The following is a 19,694-nucleotide window of genomic DNA, read 5'->3' on the forward strand; positions in this document are numbered from 1 at the left end:
AATGCTAGATAATGTAAAAGGCTCAAGCGGTGCAGAGCAAATTTCAGCCTAAATCCTTTTCCCATCTCCCACACTGTCTGTACTCTTGGTACCTTTTTGAAAATCATTTTCAAGCAGTCGAACATCACAGAGCAATAAAAATTAGTCAAGAGACACACACATGCACACAGAGCAGATACAGATTAAGGCCACAGGAACAAACCCACCTAGCAAAAAGCCTCATTTAAATACTGATTGGGTGACATTTTAAGAACAAACCTGAGGAAATCTTTCCCAGGAGAACAATATTTCAATCTTGTAAAATTGAAGCTGCAACTCTTAAATCTTGTGACTTTTAAGAGAACATGAAATGGCATTTGCAACTTACTAATCTTGCTAATGTGATGTTTTTCAAAGTGAAATGGAATATTAATTTGAGTGGATAACATAATAATATTGTCACCTTCCTAAAATAATTGCCCAAGTCATTTGACTTATCAAATGTGGCAATTATTTTAGGAAGGTGACAATATTATAATGTTATTATTATATTGCTTTATTATATTGTAAAATTAAAAATAGTAATATAAAGAAATATTTTTTTTGTCTGATACAGAGGATTGTGTGAAATAAGAACTCTTTCCCCACCAGCGTTTTTTTTTTTTTTTTTTTAAGTTGCCATTCAGAACCAGCATTTTTTATAATTTCCACAAAATTTTCATGGCCCTCAGTATATTTTATTCAGAGGTGGACAAAGTACGCAACTCTATTACTTGAGTAAAAGTAAAAGTACTACTGGTCAAATATTACTCCGTTACAAGTGAAAGTTCTAAAAACAGATTTTTACTTAAGTAAAAGTACAGAAGTATTTGTTTTTAAAAGTACTTAAGTATCAAAAGTACATTTCCTTTTTTATGTCAATGCATTATTTTATTACTGTTGCATTGTTGTATAAATGCACATTATGCCACCAAGGTGGTTTAAGTCAGTCAGTGATGCTCCATCCGACATGCTAGCATACGGCTACCTTAAACTCATTTCTTTACATTTGTATAGAGCGTTGTAACTTTTAGACAAGTATTGAAATGTTCAATTTCTTGTATAAAAGTTACAAAGCTCTTTACAAAGCTGCTGTCACTTTAAGGCTGAATGCACAGATCCTATACACTGATACGCATCCAATATTCTCCCAACTGTTTACTCTTCTCTTTCTCCCAGACATTTACATTTTTTAACATTTTATGAGACATGCATCAAAGTGTATGCCAACTAAACTAATCTTTAATCTTTTGAGAAAACTGAAACATACTTTTTAAGTATGGCCATGGCCACACACTGCACCGAGGAACCGTCTTCTTCCATTTTGCTGTAAACTGATCATTGTTAAAAAAAATGTTGGGAAACTTCACATGACCCTATACAAGAGTGCTTACTGATAGGCTGTCTGAAAAAAAAAGAAAACAAAAGAAAAAAAAATACCTTTAAGAAGACATTCATCATCCACTGACTTTTAAAGCTGCTATAGAAACGACTTTCGACTTTGAGGACCTTGATAGAAATGTAGTGGAGTAAAAAGTACGATATTTGTCTTTCAAATGTATTGAGGTTAAAGTAAAAGTATCCCTAAAAAATAGTACTCCAGTAAAGTACAGATACTCAAAAAGTGTACTTAAGTACAGTACTCAAGTAAATGTACTTAGTTACTGTCCACCTCTGATTTTATTGTATGAATATCTGAACATGCAATATATTATGGCTGCTCAATTATGGCAAAAATCATAATAACGATTATTTTACTCACTATTGAAATCACAATTATTTAACATGATTATAGTTGGGTTATTATAAGACTTATTTCATTATATGAATAAAAACCATGGGCGTCAGAAGCAAAAAAAATTGGGGACGGTCCCCCTAAATTTTTACTGGAGTAGATGCAATTTACATTAAGTGCAAATAGTCGGCATCGTTTACTAAACGTCTGGTTGGGCCAAACAAAATTACAAAAGTCATCAAATCATTTACAGTGACAATAGTCGAGGTGTAAGACGCCTCAAATCATTTACAGTGACAATAGTGTAGGGGTAAGACGCATGGCTGAAAGTTTTGATGCAAATCGACCCGAGGTTCGAATCCGCCTTTTGCCGAACTCCCTCTACTCCCTTTTCCTGTACACATATCAGATCGGAAAGGCATTTATTTTCACTAAAAATGAAGAAAATATTCGAAAAGTGGAAATAAAGCGTCTAACGTGTGTTAAATAATAAAGTGTTTACTGGGTAGGTGAACAGAATTATAGATGGTAAAAGTGAATGGGTCCAATATAATTGGTGTTAAAAACAAACAAGGGTTCCGACCCCCATGGCAAAAACTAATACTTGGTTATTTAATGCAAGTAAAAAGTCCTCAAAACAGTTACAGAAGACAATTAAACAGTCAGCAATACATTAAGAACAAAGAAACTAAATTACAAACAAAACTGACAAAAAATACAAATTGAATAAATAGCGCTTTAGGTTTTTCAGGAAGATGTACTAACAGTGGTATTCAGATAAGTAATAGCCTACAACAGAAATTGAATAAAGTAATCAATTGTAAAATAACACTGCTGTATCACATTAAATATAGACGAATCATTAATAAAACTACAGTTTATTCATTCAAGAGCAGTGAGTGATTTTATCTTTGTCTTTTCTTGTTTGATTAACAATAATGACTGCAGCAGATTTATTAGGCTGCTGTCACTTTAAGAGCTGCACGGACCCAATATACTGTTACACATGCAATATACTGTTACACATGCGCTCTTTCTCAGAGTTTACATTCACTTAAAACATAACCGACTGTGTTTACGAGGATAACTACCAAAACAGCATTTTGACATATTTGTGTGTAAGCTATTTGACCGTTTTTGAGCGTATCTGAAGCACACAATATACTTTGCTTATGCGTGTTCTGCATTGTCTTGGTGTGCGCACACAGGAGGCCGCCTAGGGATCAGTATCTCTTTCGCGGCTTGATGCACTTTTAATAACACTGTTTAATATCAACCACGTCTTGCAGTTTAGCAACAATTAACTGCATTTTACAACACTCACTTATTTAGCAGATTTGGATGTAAAGTTTGGGCTTTTGGGGAGGAACAAAAGCGCACCGCTGTGAAGGAAAGGAAGGTGCGTGGGACGGAATGTGGCAGCGGCACAATAAGTGTTTCATTATCTTGCTTTCATAATCGTTGGATACCAAAATCGAAAATCAATTACGATTATTGTAGCTTTGTTTATTTATTTTTTTTATCAATACTTCAATCTGAAGTTTCATTTAAAAAAAATCCATCAAAACATAGATGGAGTAGATCGTATCCATCAGCACCCCCAAAGCTTGCACAGTCCAAAGCCATTCAGTAATGTTAGTTTGTTTAATGTTTGATGATCGCATTATTTTACATGTGCATATCCTGCGTTGACGCAATGTTATAATTATCGAAAATAAGTGATGACAAGACATGACGCTGTACTTGGAGCTGTTCAGATTCTGACTTACATGTTTCTCTTGGACAATTAACTCCAAAATCGGCAATGGTTCCGCGGTACAGCTGTCACGTGGTACAAGTTGTAGCTAGTCTAAAGTTGTAATTACAAGTTTACGTGAATGCTTTTTACAACTCAGAATAGTTACGTAATTATCAAGCCTAGTGTCAGTTCGGACAGGTCATGTTAGTCAAGCTTGCATCAGCTGACTGTCAGATGATCACGTTGATCTATAGAAATACAACGTCTATCACAGCATACATATATAAGCTCCTTCAGTATTATCAGCAGCTATCGCGTTTCTCCAGAGCTCATTTACCCTCCTCCATCCCCAGCTCCTCTCGTTCAGGCAGGATTAGGTATTCTGATTCCCCTTGAATCAGACTCAATTCCCAAATTATTTTGTACATTTAATATCGACATTAATTATATCTGCAATACATTTATATTGTTTCTGTTCTGTTTACCCTAAGGGGGGTTATTGCTGCTCTCCCTGCTCTTATCCATGCAAGGCTGCATGGATGCACAGGAAGTTTTTGCCCAGAAAAGAACCATACCGCCAATCCAAACTGTATGCTAATAGTCAATCAATCATCTTTGACGATAGTGGTCCAGACTGAAACAACATATCTGCTTCTTCTTCGCCTGTGTTTCGATCCAGAGATTTGTACTCTTTCCGAAGGTGTATAATACCCCCCACCACCACCATATAACAGTGAAAACATGGATTACAAGAAAATTCTGTCAATGGCAGGGAAGCATTGTGTCATAAATTATATATAAATAGCGGGGAAAGAGTAAATAAATAAGTAGAGTAATTTTCAAATTTCAACATTGTCGTTCATCATTGTCAGTAGAAAATGCAAACAAACATGTGTAGCCTTTTCAGGATGTGATATTGTTTTGCCTAAAAGTGATATATCTATATCTTTGTCAACATTGTGCAGTAGTGTCCACCAGCTGACAGGGTGCTGAACAGCAGATGTAGGATCAAACGTATAAAGGAGAGTGAAAGCTCTCACCAGAGCGCACAGCAGGTCCACAGCTTCCAGGATCAGCTCTTGGTGTCCAATGCGGGACACCCCCAGATCCTCCAGCTCCTGATGGGTGATCCTCAGCAGCTGGTCACCTCCTACCTTCTCCCGTTCAAAGTTCTTTATATACTGCTGCAAGCAGTCATCCAGACCTGTTGAGACATTAAGAAAACATCAACAATCTAAGGTCAACCCGGATTCACTTCACAAAGATTAGAACATCACACATCATCCCAAAGCCATTGGATTTAAGGTTAAAGTACCCAAAAGATAGGAAAGATGGGAGAAGATGTCCCTCCTTAAGACTGCTAAATTATTAAATATTTAGAGATGCATTTAGCTTGTACAAGAAAAGGATACATCATCCAATATATTAACGGAAATATACTGAAAAAATGCAACTGTTATTGTTATAGCACAAAACTGAAAATCAAAAAGGTGTCATCTGATTTTTGCAAATATATCCAAGACATTGAATAAATACATAAATTCATAAAATTATAACTCCTTAACCAAAAGGTCTAGCATTCAATTGAACTTGTGATGAAAAGTAAGTAGTGGTAGATCTTTTCTTCCATACTGTGACATACATCCAATTGAAATGTATTATAGAAAAAGCAAAATGTAGGATGGGGGAATCCATACGGCTCAATCCTTCATGGATTGAATGAAGGCATATCTGAATGTGAACTTGCAGTTGGTTGTAAGAAATGGGTGGGGTTTAAGACTAAATATTGGAAGATCGAGTTACTTACAAGGTCAAAACAAAAGAAAAAAGAAACATGCACGAATTAATCATTCACAATAAGATCAATAGAACTTATTCAGCGTAGCGCCATCTTTGATTTTTAACGGGAATGAAAGCGAGGCTGTGAGGGATATTCATACATCTCTTCAGTGGGTTGTACAGTTATTTAATGTGTTTTTGAATTGTTCTGCTGACGAACCACTGCAAAAATATCTTTCCAAGAAATTTCACTAGACTAAAGCCTCCAGACAATATGAGCTGTGGAAAAGTATAAGTGATCTAGGAGCTTTATACAGCGGATGCCACAGAAAAACAGTAAGTCTATCCCTCACAGCCTCGCTTTCATACCTGCTCTGAATAAGGTCTATGACATGCATTAAGAAAATAGAGTGAATATTCCTTTAATGCCAACTAAATTAATTACTCTTTCCATAATTCCCTTATCAACAAATTAAAAATATACCCTACAAAACTTAATAGATCACTATTATCCACTTGCAAAAAATATATATAACTGTTCAGAAATCACACAAAGGTTAATGTTCAATGAAAAAAAAATCAAGATTAAGAGCGTAAACATGCAATGAAAGTATTTAATATTTACACCCCTTGCGTAAAGATACTGGTAAATAAAGCACTGACCTGGTTTCTGTTAGAGAGCAGATGAGTCATGCAAACGGGGTTGAACATTTAATAATTGCTCATCAAAGCATTAATAGCGGAAAGAGCAAGGTTTCTGAAATAAATATTTATGCATATTGTGTTAATTAATTTCAGAAACATTGCACTTGACCACTATTAATGATTAACAGAGTCCTTTTGACATCATACATCGTATATAATTATCTAGATAAACATTGAAATGAATATTGCCATACATATTAATTTGTACGTAAACAAACATAAACAAGATTCAGATCCACTTTGGGGTAATCTATTTCAAAACACTTTAGTTAACTTAAAGGGTTAGTTCACCCCAAAAAAATGGATTAATCCTCAAGCATCCTAGACATCCTACACATATGACATTTTTCTTTCAGCCAAACACCATTAGATTTATATAAAAAAAAATATCCTGGCTCTTCCAAGCTTTATAATGGGAGTGAATGGTACCATTTTTTAAGCCCCCCACAAAACGCATCCATCATAAAAGTAATCCATACGGCTCCAGGGTGTTAATAAAGGCCTTCTGAAGTGAAACGGTGCGTTTTTGTAAGACAATATCCTTAATTATAACTTAATAAACTATAATCACTAGCTGCTAATGGCTGTACGCAAGTCTAGTCAGATGAGCTTGAGTTTGTTGCCCTGCCCTATTTATTGGAACCGCGAGAGGCGTCTACTCTCACCTAAACTTACGCTATGCCTACATCCTACATCAAACGCCGGAACTCGACTCTCACATGAACGTGTGAATGGCTGTTACCGGAAGCTTGTGATTACAGTTTATAAAGTTATAAATATGGATATTTTTCTTACAAAAACGCATCACTTCAGAAGGCCTTTATTAACAGCCTTGAACCATATGGATTAGATTTATACGGTGTCCCAGTAGTGCACAACACAACGAAATTTAAAAAGCGGACATAAGTTCACAACACAACGAAATAAAGCCACAACACAACGGAAAAGCCGCGACACAAAGAAATAAAGCCACAACATAATGGAATCGAGCAACAACACAACGAAATCAAGCCACAACACAACAGAAATGCTCCCGACCACTAGGGGACGTAGCCTTTTCAGTAGAATGTGGTAAAGTTAGTTTTCCTTGCATTGTTCTATAGATTCGCCAGTCTTATAAATATTTAAACACTACGATCAGTTTTAAGTGTGCAATTGTATATCGACATGAAATATCAATTCATAATCATTACGTGCATTATAGCTGCATATTTATACTCGAGAATGCTTTGACCCGCTGACACTACGCTAAGGGAATATCTGCCAATTCCACCAAGTTGAAACATATAATTTGTATGAATTAAATTAAATTTCTTTTTTTTCTTTTTTTATTCCAATGTTGTGTTGTGTATTACAGTCAGTTTTACCAATACAATCAAGCTGTGGAATTTTAACATGTCTGTTTTTAAATGTTAAAAGTAATTTTAATTAATACAAATTATACGTTTCAACCACTTGGTGGAATTGGCAGACGTTCCCTTAGCGACGTGGTATCGGGTCAAAGCTTTCTTGAGCATAAATATGCAGCTATAATGCATGTAGGTGATTTTGAATGAATATTTAATGTCGATAAACAATGGTTAGCCTACATACTGTTAAAACTAATTATGGTATTTTTAACTTTGTAAGATTGCTGAAGATTCTGTAGAACAGTGACAACTTTACAGAGCTCCGAGTGCCCCCGAGTGGTTGGGAGCATTTCCGTTGTGTTGTGGCTTGATTTCGTTGTGTTGTGGCTTGTTTCCGTTGTGTTGTGGCTTTTTCGTTGTGTTGTGGCTTGTTTCCGTTGTGTTGTGGCTTTTTCGTTGTCTTGTGGCTTGTTTCCGTTGGTGTTGTGGCTTGATTTATTTGTGTTGTGGCTTTTTCGTTGTGTTGTGGCTTGTTTTTGTTTTCGTTGTGTTGTGAACTTATGTTTGCTTTTGCTATTGCGTTGTGTTGTGCACTACTGGGCCACCATACCTTTTATGATGGATGGATGTGCTTTTTTGGCCTTAAACATTTTTACTATTCACCCCCATTATAAAGCTTGGAAAATTGAGATATTTTTTTAATATAACTCCGATTGTGTTTGGCTGAAAGAAGAAAGTCATATACACCTAAGATGGCTTGAGGGTGTGCAAATGATGGGATCATTTTAATTTTTGGGTGAACTAACTCTTTAAAGCAGCTGTAACTGATAATTAATTATAACAGCATCAGAGCTGTCCATGCCAAATGCAGCACACAATCCTAATAAATGCATCTGCTTCAATGTCTCATCTGCTTCAGACTTTACCCCAAAATCAGCAACGACAAAGACACACAAGGGGTGCCACATTTATACATGATGACTGACAACCTGTATTCCGCCCTAACAATGTCGCATATCCATCAAACTGACAGCAAATGACAGCTAAGCAACATCATAACCTCTAAGCCTTCCCATGTTTGAGGGAGAGGTTAATTGGATGGACAGAATCATGAAAAAAGGGCCTAACTCTAAATGTTTAGCCATGTTCAAGAAACTGCTGAAGACGCATATTTTTCATCAACACTTGACCCATTAATACTAACACTTACAATTCTATATCTATTTTTTTAACTGTACTGTGCTAGAATAACTGGGACTAGTCACTTAAATAGCGTTGCCCTATTGTTGGCTTGATTGCTTCTATTGCTCTCCTCATTTGTAAGTTGCTTTGGATAAAAGCGTCTGCTAAATGATTAAATGTAAATGTAATGTAATTTGAGATAGAGCATAATAATGTTTAAATGTGACCATTTTGAGATCTACACTCTAGAAAAAGGTGCAATGGGGTTTAACAGAACCCTAGGGTTCTTGACTCAAATAAAAAAAAAACCTTTATGCCAAAAAGGTTCTATATAAGGAGAAAGAAATGTCTTAAAGGAATACTTTACCACTAGCAAAATGGGCTTTCAAGAAAATTGGGCTGCTTATGCAATAGAAAGGCAATTTTTTAAAAGAGACAAAAGAGAGAAAAGGGGATGTTGTCTTTCCTTTAGAAAAATAGGTAAGAAAATGTCAACACCCATAATACACTGGGCTGGACATGTCGCCGTCCAAACCAAAACACTGTTGTGCACATGTAAGAAAGCTGTTGCCATAGTGTTTCATCATGTTTACCATAATGCTGTTTAAAGAGTAGACAACGATACAATTTTCAGTGTTAAACCTACTCTGACAATAACGGTTTTGTTAATAACCCTCTGTCGATTCGACTGTTCCACAAAAATGCGGAAGTATTTGTAGTTTTCACGAAAGCCCTGGAGCTGTCAAAGGTCCGTCTGATGATGTGCTTTGCACCATCATTTTATTCATAATTAATGTGAATTTCTCGGTCCAGGTAACTCAGACAACAAGTAAACACTGTTCATTTGCATATACTGACATTGTAACAAGACAAAGCGAGGTGAAAATCGGTGAAGCAACACTTCAAATGATTGCATAATACTAATGTTTAATTAAATTTCTTTTTTTTTTTATACTGATGAAGCATGTTTGTGAGCTGTTTAATTAATAAAATTCAATTAAAATTAAAAATGAATTAAAACAAAATTAATTAAAATTAATCGATCCCATGATGGGAACCCCTAAAAGGTTCTATATTTGAAGTACCTGACAGAAGGTTATATAGAAACTTTTCTCCTGAGTGAGTAAAGCTGCGTGTCCAGAATCGAAACCATCCTTAATCAAATCAGAAATGATTGCTGCACTTGTCTACGGTAATGCCTCTGAAAACCCATAGGATGAACACATAAATCAAAATAATAAAGCTACCTTCAGCTGTAGAGGATAGATGTGACTATGAAAGCTATAAATACCAAAAAATAGACTAATAAACAGTGAGGGATCTAGCAAGTTTCGAAAACACCACCATTCACAACTGTCACTGTCAAACAGGTGACAACACACACCCTCTCTATAGTGACACACACTTGTTGGACTGCATTTGTCAGTCTTGGGCATTCTGTTGCCCAACGGCACGTCTCACAGCAGCCGTGCTCTCCGAACAGCTGCTGTTCGACACAACGTACATAACTGCAGGATTTACATATTTTACTTACAGCATGTGCATGTGTTTATGATAGTGTCTGTAAGAGGGAAGGTAGCAGGAACTCTTTTTAATCTCACTAGCTGCCCTCTAATAATTAAATCTAGCGCAACCATCATCATCCAGCTCATTAACAAGACGGGCCAAAACTCATGGGCCAAGACAGCAATAATACAATAGCTGTCATTACTGATAAACAATATGAGACTCATTAATGAGCGACTCTTTCTGTTGTTAGATAATTAGTTGGTGATCCGAGGTCTGACTCTAACGTGGAAGGTACGGCTGAAAATGAGAATCTTGAAATGAGCAGGATGACTAACTTCTGCTGATGCGGTGGCTCTGATTCACTTATTGGACAGGTGCAGTGAACAGTTAATTGTTAGTTAATGCTGTTAATAATAATGTGTGGGCAACAGGAGGAAGAGATTTAGAAAGGAAAGAATGAAAGAAGAGCAGAGAGAGAATGCGAAAGCACAGTGTTAATCTATGGCCGTCATCAGAGGAAAGCAATTGGGCCCTGTGGCAAGGCTCTTAAATATTTTGTCCCAGGCCCAACTTAAGTAACGATCCTAGATGCACCAATAAAGACATTTTGGCTGATACTCATAGCTGATTTTTTTTTTTTTTTTTTTTTACCAGTAGAGGCTCCTGACCGTAAATTTAGGTAGGGCAGATTCTGGGTCTTAGCGCTAGTTTATGATAAACATTTTGTACGATTTATATTCTAATCGCTGAACACATACACTTTTGGTGGAGGTTATTCAGCTTGAGGGTGGCGCTCTAATGTTGATAGACAGGCTTTAAAGGGTTAGTTCACCCCAAAATGAAAATGATCCCATAATTTACTCACCCTCAAGCCATCCTAGGTGTATATGACATTCTTCTTTCAGCCAAACACAATCAGAGTTATATTAAAAAATATCATGGCTCCTCCAAGCTTTATAATGGGAGTGAATGGTGCCAATTTCTTTTTTTGAAGCCCAAAAAAAGTGCATCCATCCATCATTAAAGTAATCCATGTGGCTCTAGGGGGTTAATAAAGGCCTTCTGAAGTGAAGCAATAGGGTTTTGTACGAAAAGCATCCATATTTATAACTTTAAAAACTACATTCACTGGCCTTCGGTAACGGGCATGAGTATCCCGACGCATGACGTGTTGCCCAGCCTTATTTGTTTAAACCATGAGAGCCGTCCTAAGCTTATGCTACTCATACATCCTAAGTTATATGCCGGAACTTGACTCTTTAAGATTATAAAGTTATAATAAATATGGATATTTTTATTACAAAAACTAATCGTTTCGCTTCAGAAGGCCTTTATTAACCCACTGGAGCCATGTGTATTACTTTTATGATGGATGGATGCGCTGTTTTTTGGCTTAAAAAATGGTATCATTCACTCCCATTATTAAGCTTGGAAGAGCCATTATATTTTTTAATATGCCTCTGATTGGGTTTGGCTAAAAGAAAAAAATGTCATATACACCTAGGATGGCTTGAGGGTGAGTAAATTATGGGATCGTTTTTATTTTTGGGTGAACTAACCCTTTAACCCTTTGTCATACACACAACACGCACACAATGCTATTTTAGAATTGCATTAATGCAGTATTTATTGCCTCCAAATGTTGTTTCAGAATGTTACAAAATGTGGCGACATTCCTGTAAGGAAAAGAATGTCATGACTATTCTCAGAAAAAACATAAAACAAACGCAACAGAACTAGGCTATAAAAGCTATTCATATGAACACATTTGAACCAAAGGGTTTATACTTTCATTAATTTGGTACACTACTCCACATAGGAAGAACAGACATGCCAACTAGTTACTGACTTGATGCAGACTAATATCCACATAGCTGAAGCTGATTGATCTCGCCTTGGTCTGGAGCGAGGTTTACGTAAGGTAACGTGAAAATAAGTGAGGCAGTCTCAAATCTGCCACAATATCTCTCAATTACAGTGTGCTGCAGACAACCGAAATGGAGGCCATTACAAATCTAAATAGTATTATCTGTTTATTTTTATTACATTTTTAAGAAAGTACATTTACTAATAATCATAAGGGTGCACAGAGGCACAAAAAAGGAAAATTATTATTAGTGATATTATAGGCTAATACCAATAATTAATTATAATAATGTGGCCATAATCAATAGTATAAATCCTCTTTTTAAGGCACAATATGTAAGATCTTTGGATTAAAATATCCAAAAAATACTAGAACAATGTTATATTTTGTTGACTTGTGTACTTACATTATCACAAATGTTTCCAAGAATGTTTAAATGCAGAGAAATACGCAATTTTAACCAGGACACGGACCATGTCTGTGCATCGCCTATCAATGACATCATACCCTCGATTTCCGGAAACACCAAAGACGCATTAATATATTATGTGTTTTATTAGACAGGTGTCATCGACAGAAAACTAATCACTGTTATATAGCTCAACACAGTTAGTCTTATTTTTTAAATCTTGTAAGTACCATGTTTTACCATGACTAATATCAATCTAGCTTACTGCAATGTGCAAAAAGTGTCTAATAGTTGCCACTGAGCAAACGCAAAGAGTAGCATTATAACATAACTTTCAACACACTCAAATAATGTATCTAATATGATAAAACAGCACTGCGTTACCCCACATACGTATGACCGGAAGAAGCAGAAGCGGTCGTCTGCGGCATAATAAAAGCTCTTCGAAATCAAGGCGTCATCAAGCTATGAGTTTATTTTGAATAAGCGACCTCTAGTGGCAAAAAATTACATATTGAGACTTTAACCCTCCAGTCTTCAGTCACATGATCCTTCAGAAATCATTTTTATCTGGTAATTTGGTGCTCAAAAAACATTTCTTATTATTATCAATGTTGTAAACAGTTGTGCTGCTTAATATTTTTTTTGTGGAAACCATGACAATGTTTTCCAGGATTCTTTTATGAATAGAAAGTCCAAAAGAACAGCAATTATTTTAATTATAAATCTTCTGTAACAATAATGTAAATGTCTTTCTTGTCACTATTGATTGATTTAATGCATTCTTGCAAATAAAAGTATTATGCATGCCATTATGTATTTTGAATTGTGTCAAATAAAAATAGCAATATTTAAATATTTAACCTTTTTTATTAATGACCTTTTTTAGTTTTTTGAGTTGATCAAAACTAGATCCCATTAGAAAAATATTATTAAAGCTACACTGTGTGATATTTTCCCCCATCTAGCAGTTAAAAGGTATATGATCATCCAGTGAATATTAGTTTCTCTTCCTCTCAATTCCGATTTCGTTTTAACTCCTACGGTGGCCGATTTAGTCCAAGATTAATATGGCTTCCAGTTCGACCTCGTCCACATTCGACACGGTGCCATCGAGTGTTAAAACGCAAAAAGGCGAAGCTTGAATTTACGGGTATGTCCCTCTTTGGCTTATGTACTTTCAAGATGGAGGGGCAACATGGCGACCGGCATTCGAACCCATTACCGTATGTATTTTCAATGGCATATTATAAACTTACGAGAATACTTTATTACTTGAAAGAAGTAAATATACATTAATGAGCACATATATTTTTGAAAGAACTAAGTGTTTTTAGCTAAGAATAAACTAAAAAAGTTACACAGTGTAGCTTTAAAGAATTTAATTTGTTGTACCACAAACAAAACAAACATTTGACTGCATTAGTTCCACTGATCCTAATGTACAGGGAAGAACAGAGAAAAGGTGAGAAATACTCAAATTTGTGAAAAAAACTGAAGACAGCAGAGGTGCCTCCTGCTTACACTCAAGCAGCAAGCCATTAATTCATCACTATAGTGGATGTATCAACAAATCTGAGAGATCACTTACAGATCATATATTCTGTCCTGTACACACTCTCTGCACACACTCACTCGTACAGGAGTATTAGAATAGCCTCGCTCTGTTATAGTGCATTATTCATTGCACATGGTCTGCTCCTCTGACAGGTAGCACAGTAAAAATGCAGGGAGAGAGAGAGAAAAAGCCAGAAAAATGGGCCAAAAGGATATAGAAAAAAAAGCTTAGCCTGCATGACACGTATTAAACACCTCCCCGGCTTGCCGTCATTGAATGATAGATAAAACGGTCTGGTAAAAAGCTCTAGAGTTACGGATATTCTGAACCTTTCCAACTCTCCCAGACACAATCTAAGCAATGTCATTTAGTCATGCTCTTCTCCCTATATTGTATCAATCTTCATTCTTCACCTCATTTCTGGCAGCTGTGCTGTGCATTATGCAGACTTGGTGACCACTGAAAGGGTTGTCGTGACAACCGTTCAAGGGCACAAAGTGCTCAAGGTCTTATGGGAAACTCAAAGTGCTTTCCTGATTTGTTTTAAAGCTACTGTAGTGATTCCTATGATTTAATGGTTTACAGACAGCAGTGATGGGGTAACTATGTTGATTTCAACAAGTTACCTATAATAGTAGTTATTCAGTGTCTATTATTATATTTATTAAAATCATTAATGGATGTTGCTTTATTGGGACCTGTTTTTAGTCCAGCCCTACAACTACTCCTAACCCTCCCAGTTAAACACTTTTTTCTACAAAATACCCTTCAAACACTTTATTTCCACTTGTTAAACCTCTCCAAGCTGATATGCAATGTGAAAAGTAAAATTAAAGATAGTAAAAAATAGCCTCTGCCAACAAGGTAGGATATTTGCACTTAAGGTAATAATAACTCTGTAATAATAAATGTTTCTTGAGTATTAAATATTAGAATGATTTCTGAAGGATCGTGTGACACTGAAGACTGTAGTAATGGCTACTGATAATTCAGCTTTGCCACAACAGGAATATTATTACATTTTAAAAATATTTAAAAAAAATCTTTCTGTCCCCAAACCTTTAATAACCTTTAAATAAATTTTTGCATAACAACAATAAATCAATAGACCATTAAATTTACCATAAATGCAACTAATAACACAGGAAAACACACTGATATATGTAAATGAGTCAAATACAAATTGATTGGGCTACAAAAAAAAATGCCTCAAATTGATTAGTGAATAATTAAAATAAAATAATTGAAATGATTCATTCGAAAAATACCTATTCGTTACATTAATTCAGACTATCAAAAGCCACATAAGAGAGTTTACATAATTTATCGACAGAAAATCAGTAATCTTACAGCTTGGTGAGATACAAGGCAACATGTTGGGATAGTTAGCTTATTTCTGGAAAATATACACTAAGCTAATGTCACCCTACTGAATAGTCAAGTTATTAGCATCGCTACTTTGCAAGTCTTCGTGCTCAATCCTCGTCTTCATCTCCATTGCCTGCGCTCAAATTCACTTGCACATCACCTAATACACTATATTGCCAAAAGTATTGGGACACCCCTCCAAATCATTGAATTCAGGCGTACCAATCACTTCCATGGCCAAAGGTGTATACAATCAAGCACGTAGGCATGCAGACTGCTTCTTCAAACATTTGTGAAAGAATGGATCGCTCTCAGGAGCTCAGTGAATTTGAGCGTGGAACCGTGATAGGTTGCCACCTGTGCAATAAGTCCATTTGTGAAATTTCCTCTCTACTAAATATTCCAGTGGTGTAAAGTATACCAAGACATTTTGGACAATTTCATGCTCCCAACTTTGTGGGAACAGTTGGCCCCTTCCTGTTCCAACATGACTGCTCACCAGTGCAAAAAGCAAGGTCCATAAAAACATGGATGAGCGAATTTGGTGTGGAGGAACTTGACAGTCCTGACCTCAACCCGATAGAACACCTTTGGGATGAATTAGAGTCAGGCCTTCTCGTCCAACATCAGTGCCTGACCTCACAAATGCGCTTCTAGAAGAATGGTCAAAAATTCCCATAAACAAACACACTCCTAAACCTTGTGGAAAGCCTTCCCAGAAGAGTTGAAGCTGTTATAGATGCAAAGGGTGGGTCAACTCCATATTAAACCCTACGGATTAAGAATGGGATGTCATTCAATTTCATGCACATATAAAGGCATGCGTCCATATTCCCAAGTAAATCCTGACTTTAATGGCCTCCATGACATTTACTTCAGTACGACAGTGTGCTGCATACCATCTTTGTTATTGTTCTTTTGCAAAGAGTCGTGACCAGTTCACACTCAAATCTGATATTGGCCAGAATGGACACATTTAAAAAATAATATGAACAACCACACAAAGAAACAAAGAAAATCGGATCTAAGCAATAAGCCCTAAGGCTTACAGTATGAATGTAGCCTTAATTACAGTTACTAAAAGGTGTAACATCCCTGATAAGAAACATGAATACAGATTGCAAAAGGATGGGATAAGAATACCCATGAATCAGCTGTAAACTCCTACACAGGCTTTTCGTCATTCTGCCATGACACCACCTGCGATGAGGCTCTTAATATGTGTGTGTGTGTGTGTGTGTCCACAACTAAATCGTCCTTCCTCTGCCATCACTTAATCTCAAAGCCATAGGGGACTTCTGGGGATGAGAAATTCATCAGTTAAATAAACCCTGTCTTAAAATGAGCCATCCAGCTGTGCAGAGCCGGGCCTCAAGCCTCTGCTGAAGTAGGGGAGCTGAAGGGCTGGTTCTTGGACCAACAGTGAATTGTTCATAAATACAGTCTTTCACAACATATTCTAGATTGGTTTCTTTTCTGTGGCTGTGAACAAAATATAACTGGTTCTTTGTGTCTTGAGATGCATATATGGTCTTCAGAGTAACATTCTTGATTATACAGTAGGTTCTTCACATCAGCTTGTTTGGTTTTACAGTAGGTATTATCTGTTAATTCACTGTCAAATCCAACAGTGATTCTAACTAACACATTTTAGTTAACTTACTTAAAGCTGTAGTCTACGATGTTGAAAATCAGTCGAGAAAGCCTGAATTTTTAAAAAACTCATCCCGCCCCTCCCACCAGGAAACGACCTGAACAACGTCACTCAGTCAAGCAGGAGTAAACATCGGAACAGAGATGTACCATGTGTACCATTTGTACCACAAAATAGCTCAGAGGCACACGTTTGAGTTCACGCCCACGCAAGATTAGCAACACATGCAATGTTCTATCGGCTCGAACAGAAAACCGCTAACGTTAGGTCTATTGAAATAGTCAAGCACTTCAAGAAATAGAATTACTTTGACCCGTGATAGGCGATGCTAAACGGCTAACATTCCAATGCCGACCGGCAGCATGATCATGTTGTCAGACTGATAAAAAGCTATTTATGTAATACACCACACCATAAAAGTATAAATAAATGCTTACCTGCTCAACAAAAAGTCAGCCATGTCAGCGTCGGTTTTAAGTCCAAGGTTTCTCTGAAGCTTCCTCCAACGGGCAATGGCGGACCCTATATTGATTCGGCTTTGAGTCCGGCGTTCTTCACATTTTTTTTTAATCTCTACTCTTTCCTCAATTGATTTACGCTTTCTTCCAACCTTGACTGTTGGGGCGAGCAGAGGCCGCTTGCTGCTGTCTGTTTGGTTTTTCTCCATTGCTGAGTTGATGCTGCCTACTTGCCCATGAAATTTCATGTCGCAGGAGGGGGCGGGGTGGGGTGCGTTTGTTTGGAGACGCGAGTGGAGCAGGGGATTGGATGAGAGCAGTTAACCAATGTAAGCCGTCCGGCCGGACAGCTTACATTGGTCAATTTCTCTGCGGGTGTACACCCAATAGAGTGAATGGATTTTTTTCATTCTTTTTTCTCTTCATATTGTTAGGATTGTACTGTAGAACCATAACCAGCATCTAAACAAGGTTATTAATAATGAACAATCTTTGAAATCGTAGACCATAGCTTTAATGTCTTAACTTGATTGTACTATTCACATACTATGCCTTTTTTACTCAGAAAACCCAAGATAAGATTGATTGGTTTGAGTGCCATTTTGTCAAGCAAAAAAGATTTGATGCAGGGCAATTCTTAATAGACTTTTCTGGGGAAAATGGGGAAAAATCAAAGATAACATCAGTAGACTATGGGGTGCCGCAAGGATCCGTGCTAGGCCCTCTGCTATTCTCAATATATATGCTGCCACTTGGTAATATTATAAGAAAACATGGAATTAATTTCCACTGTTATGCTGATGACACTCAATTATATATTTCATCACGACCAGATGAAAACGCTAAATTATCTAAACTGACAGCGTGTGTTGATGATATTAAACACTGGATGACATGTAATTTTCTGCTATTAAATTCAGATAAAACGGAGGTATTACTTATTGGTCCAAAAAACTGCCCATAAAACCTCTCACAATACAACTTTAACTTGGAAGGATGTCCTGTCGCTTTATCCACTACAGTAAGAGACCTGGGTGTTATATTAGACCGCAACTTGTCTTTCGAAAGTCATATTTCATATGTTACAAGAACGGCATTTTTCCACCTTAGAAACATTGCCAAGCTACGTAACATGCTATCTATTTCTGATGCAGAAAAGTTAGTTCATGCATTCATGACCTCGAGACTAGATTACTGTAATGCTTTATTAGCTGGTTGTCCTGCATCATCGATAAACAAGCTACAGTTAGTCCAAAACGCAGCTGCTAGAGTTCTTACTAGGTCAAGAAAATATGATCATATAACACCAATTTTATCATCTCTACACTGGTTACCTATTAAGTTCCGTATCAATTACAAAGTATTGCTACTGACCTATAAAGCCCTAAATGGTTTAGCTCCAGTGTATTTAACTGATCTTTTATCGCCCTACAATCCATCGCGCTCTTTAAGATCACTAAACTCGAGGCTTCTGGTCATTCCTAGGATATCTAAGTCCACTAAAGGAGGGAGGGCATTTTCACATTTAGCTCCTAAACTCTGGAATAGTCTTCCGGATATTGTTCGAGGTTCAGACTCGCTGTCCCAGTTTAAAACTAGATTAAAGACGCATCTCTTTAGCCAAGCATTCACATTATAAATAAGTTTTATACTACAGTTAAATCGCACCAACAGCATTAATATTCTGAACAGCAGCTATGCTAATTATTTCCCATCTGCTTTTCTGTTGTTATCTCGGGACACTAGTCCCGAGGTAACTAGTTCATCAGCTCCAGTTTGTATCCAGTCTCTGATGGAGACTTCAGATGCCCCTGTGATGAGACGACTCGACGCCTGTGAAGAGACGACTCAACGCCAGCGTTGTTATGGCCTAAAATAATACATGATTGATTAACTTATCCTAACATTTTTCTTTAACATTCTCTTTCTAACATTTTTCAATGTACATTTATGAAATGCACTTTCTGTGAAGCTGCTTTGAAACAATGTGTATTGTGAAAAGCGCTATACAAATAAATTTGAATTGAATTGAATTGAACTTTTCACTCATTTCCTCCTTTTCTGCAGTTATTTTTCAAAGTCATCTTAAATGATCAATTGTCAATACAACTGAAAATTTTGAGAGAATGTCACATACGCTGACTTCATAAATTTATGTTGATTTTCCTAAAACGTTTTTCTCAACATTGATCAATGTTCCCTTTGGTTGGGCTCTCAGAAAATCATTTATATTATTGTAGTTCTCTTCATATTGATGCAGCGATTTAACAAGAAATGTTATTTGATTTCAAAGTAATCATACTATATATAGTTATATATATATATACTAGAACTATATACTATATACTGTACTATATTACTAGAA

At 36.4% G+C, this 19,694-nt stretch overlaps 1 protein-coding gene across 1 annotated transcript in view; it reads right to left on the reverse strand.

Annotated features, from left to right (window-relative positions):
• cnksr2a (connector enhancer of kinase suppressor of Ras 2a) overlaps positions 1-19,694 on the reverse strand; it is a 111,794-nt gene that overhangs the window by 75,624 nt on the left and 16,476 nt on the right. Inside the window, exon 2 of the mRNA XM_079806498.1 lies at positions 4,532-4,695. Coding sequence (XP_079662624.1) covers positions 4,532-4,695 — 164 coding nt within the window. The remainder of the gene's footprint in view (positions 1-4,531; positions 4,696-19,694) is intronic.

This window comes from Gobio gobio, assembly GCF_949357685.1.
Source record: "Gobio gobio genome assembly, chromosome: 23".
Taxonomy (NCBI): Eukaryota; Metazoa; Chordata; class Actinopteri; order Cypriniformes; family Gobionidae; genus Gobio; species Gobio gobio.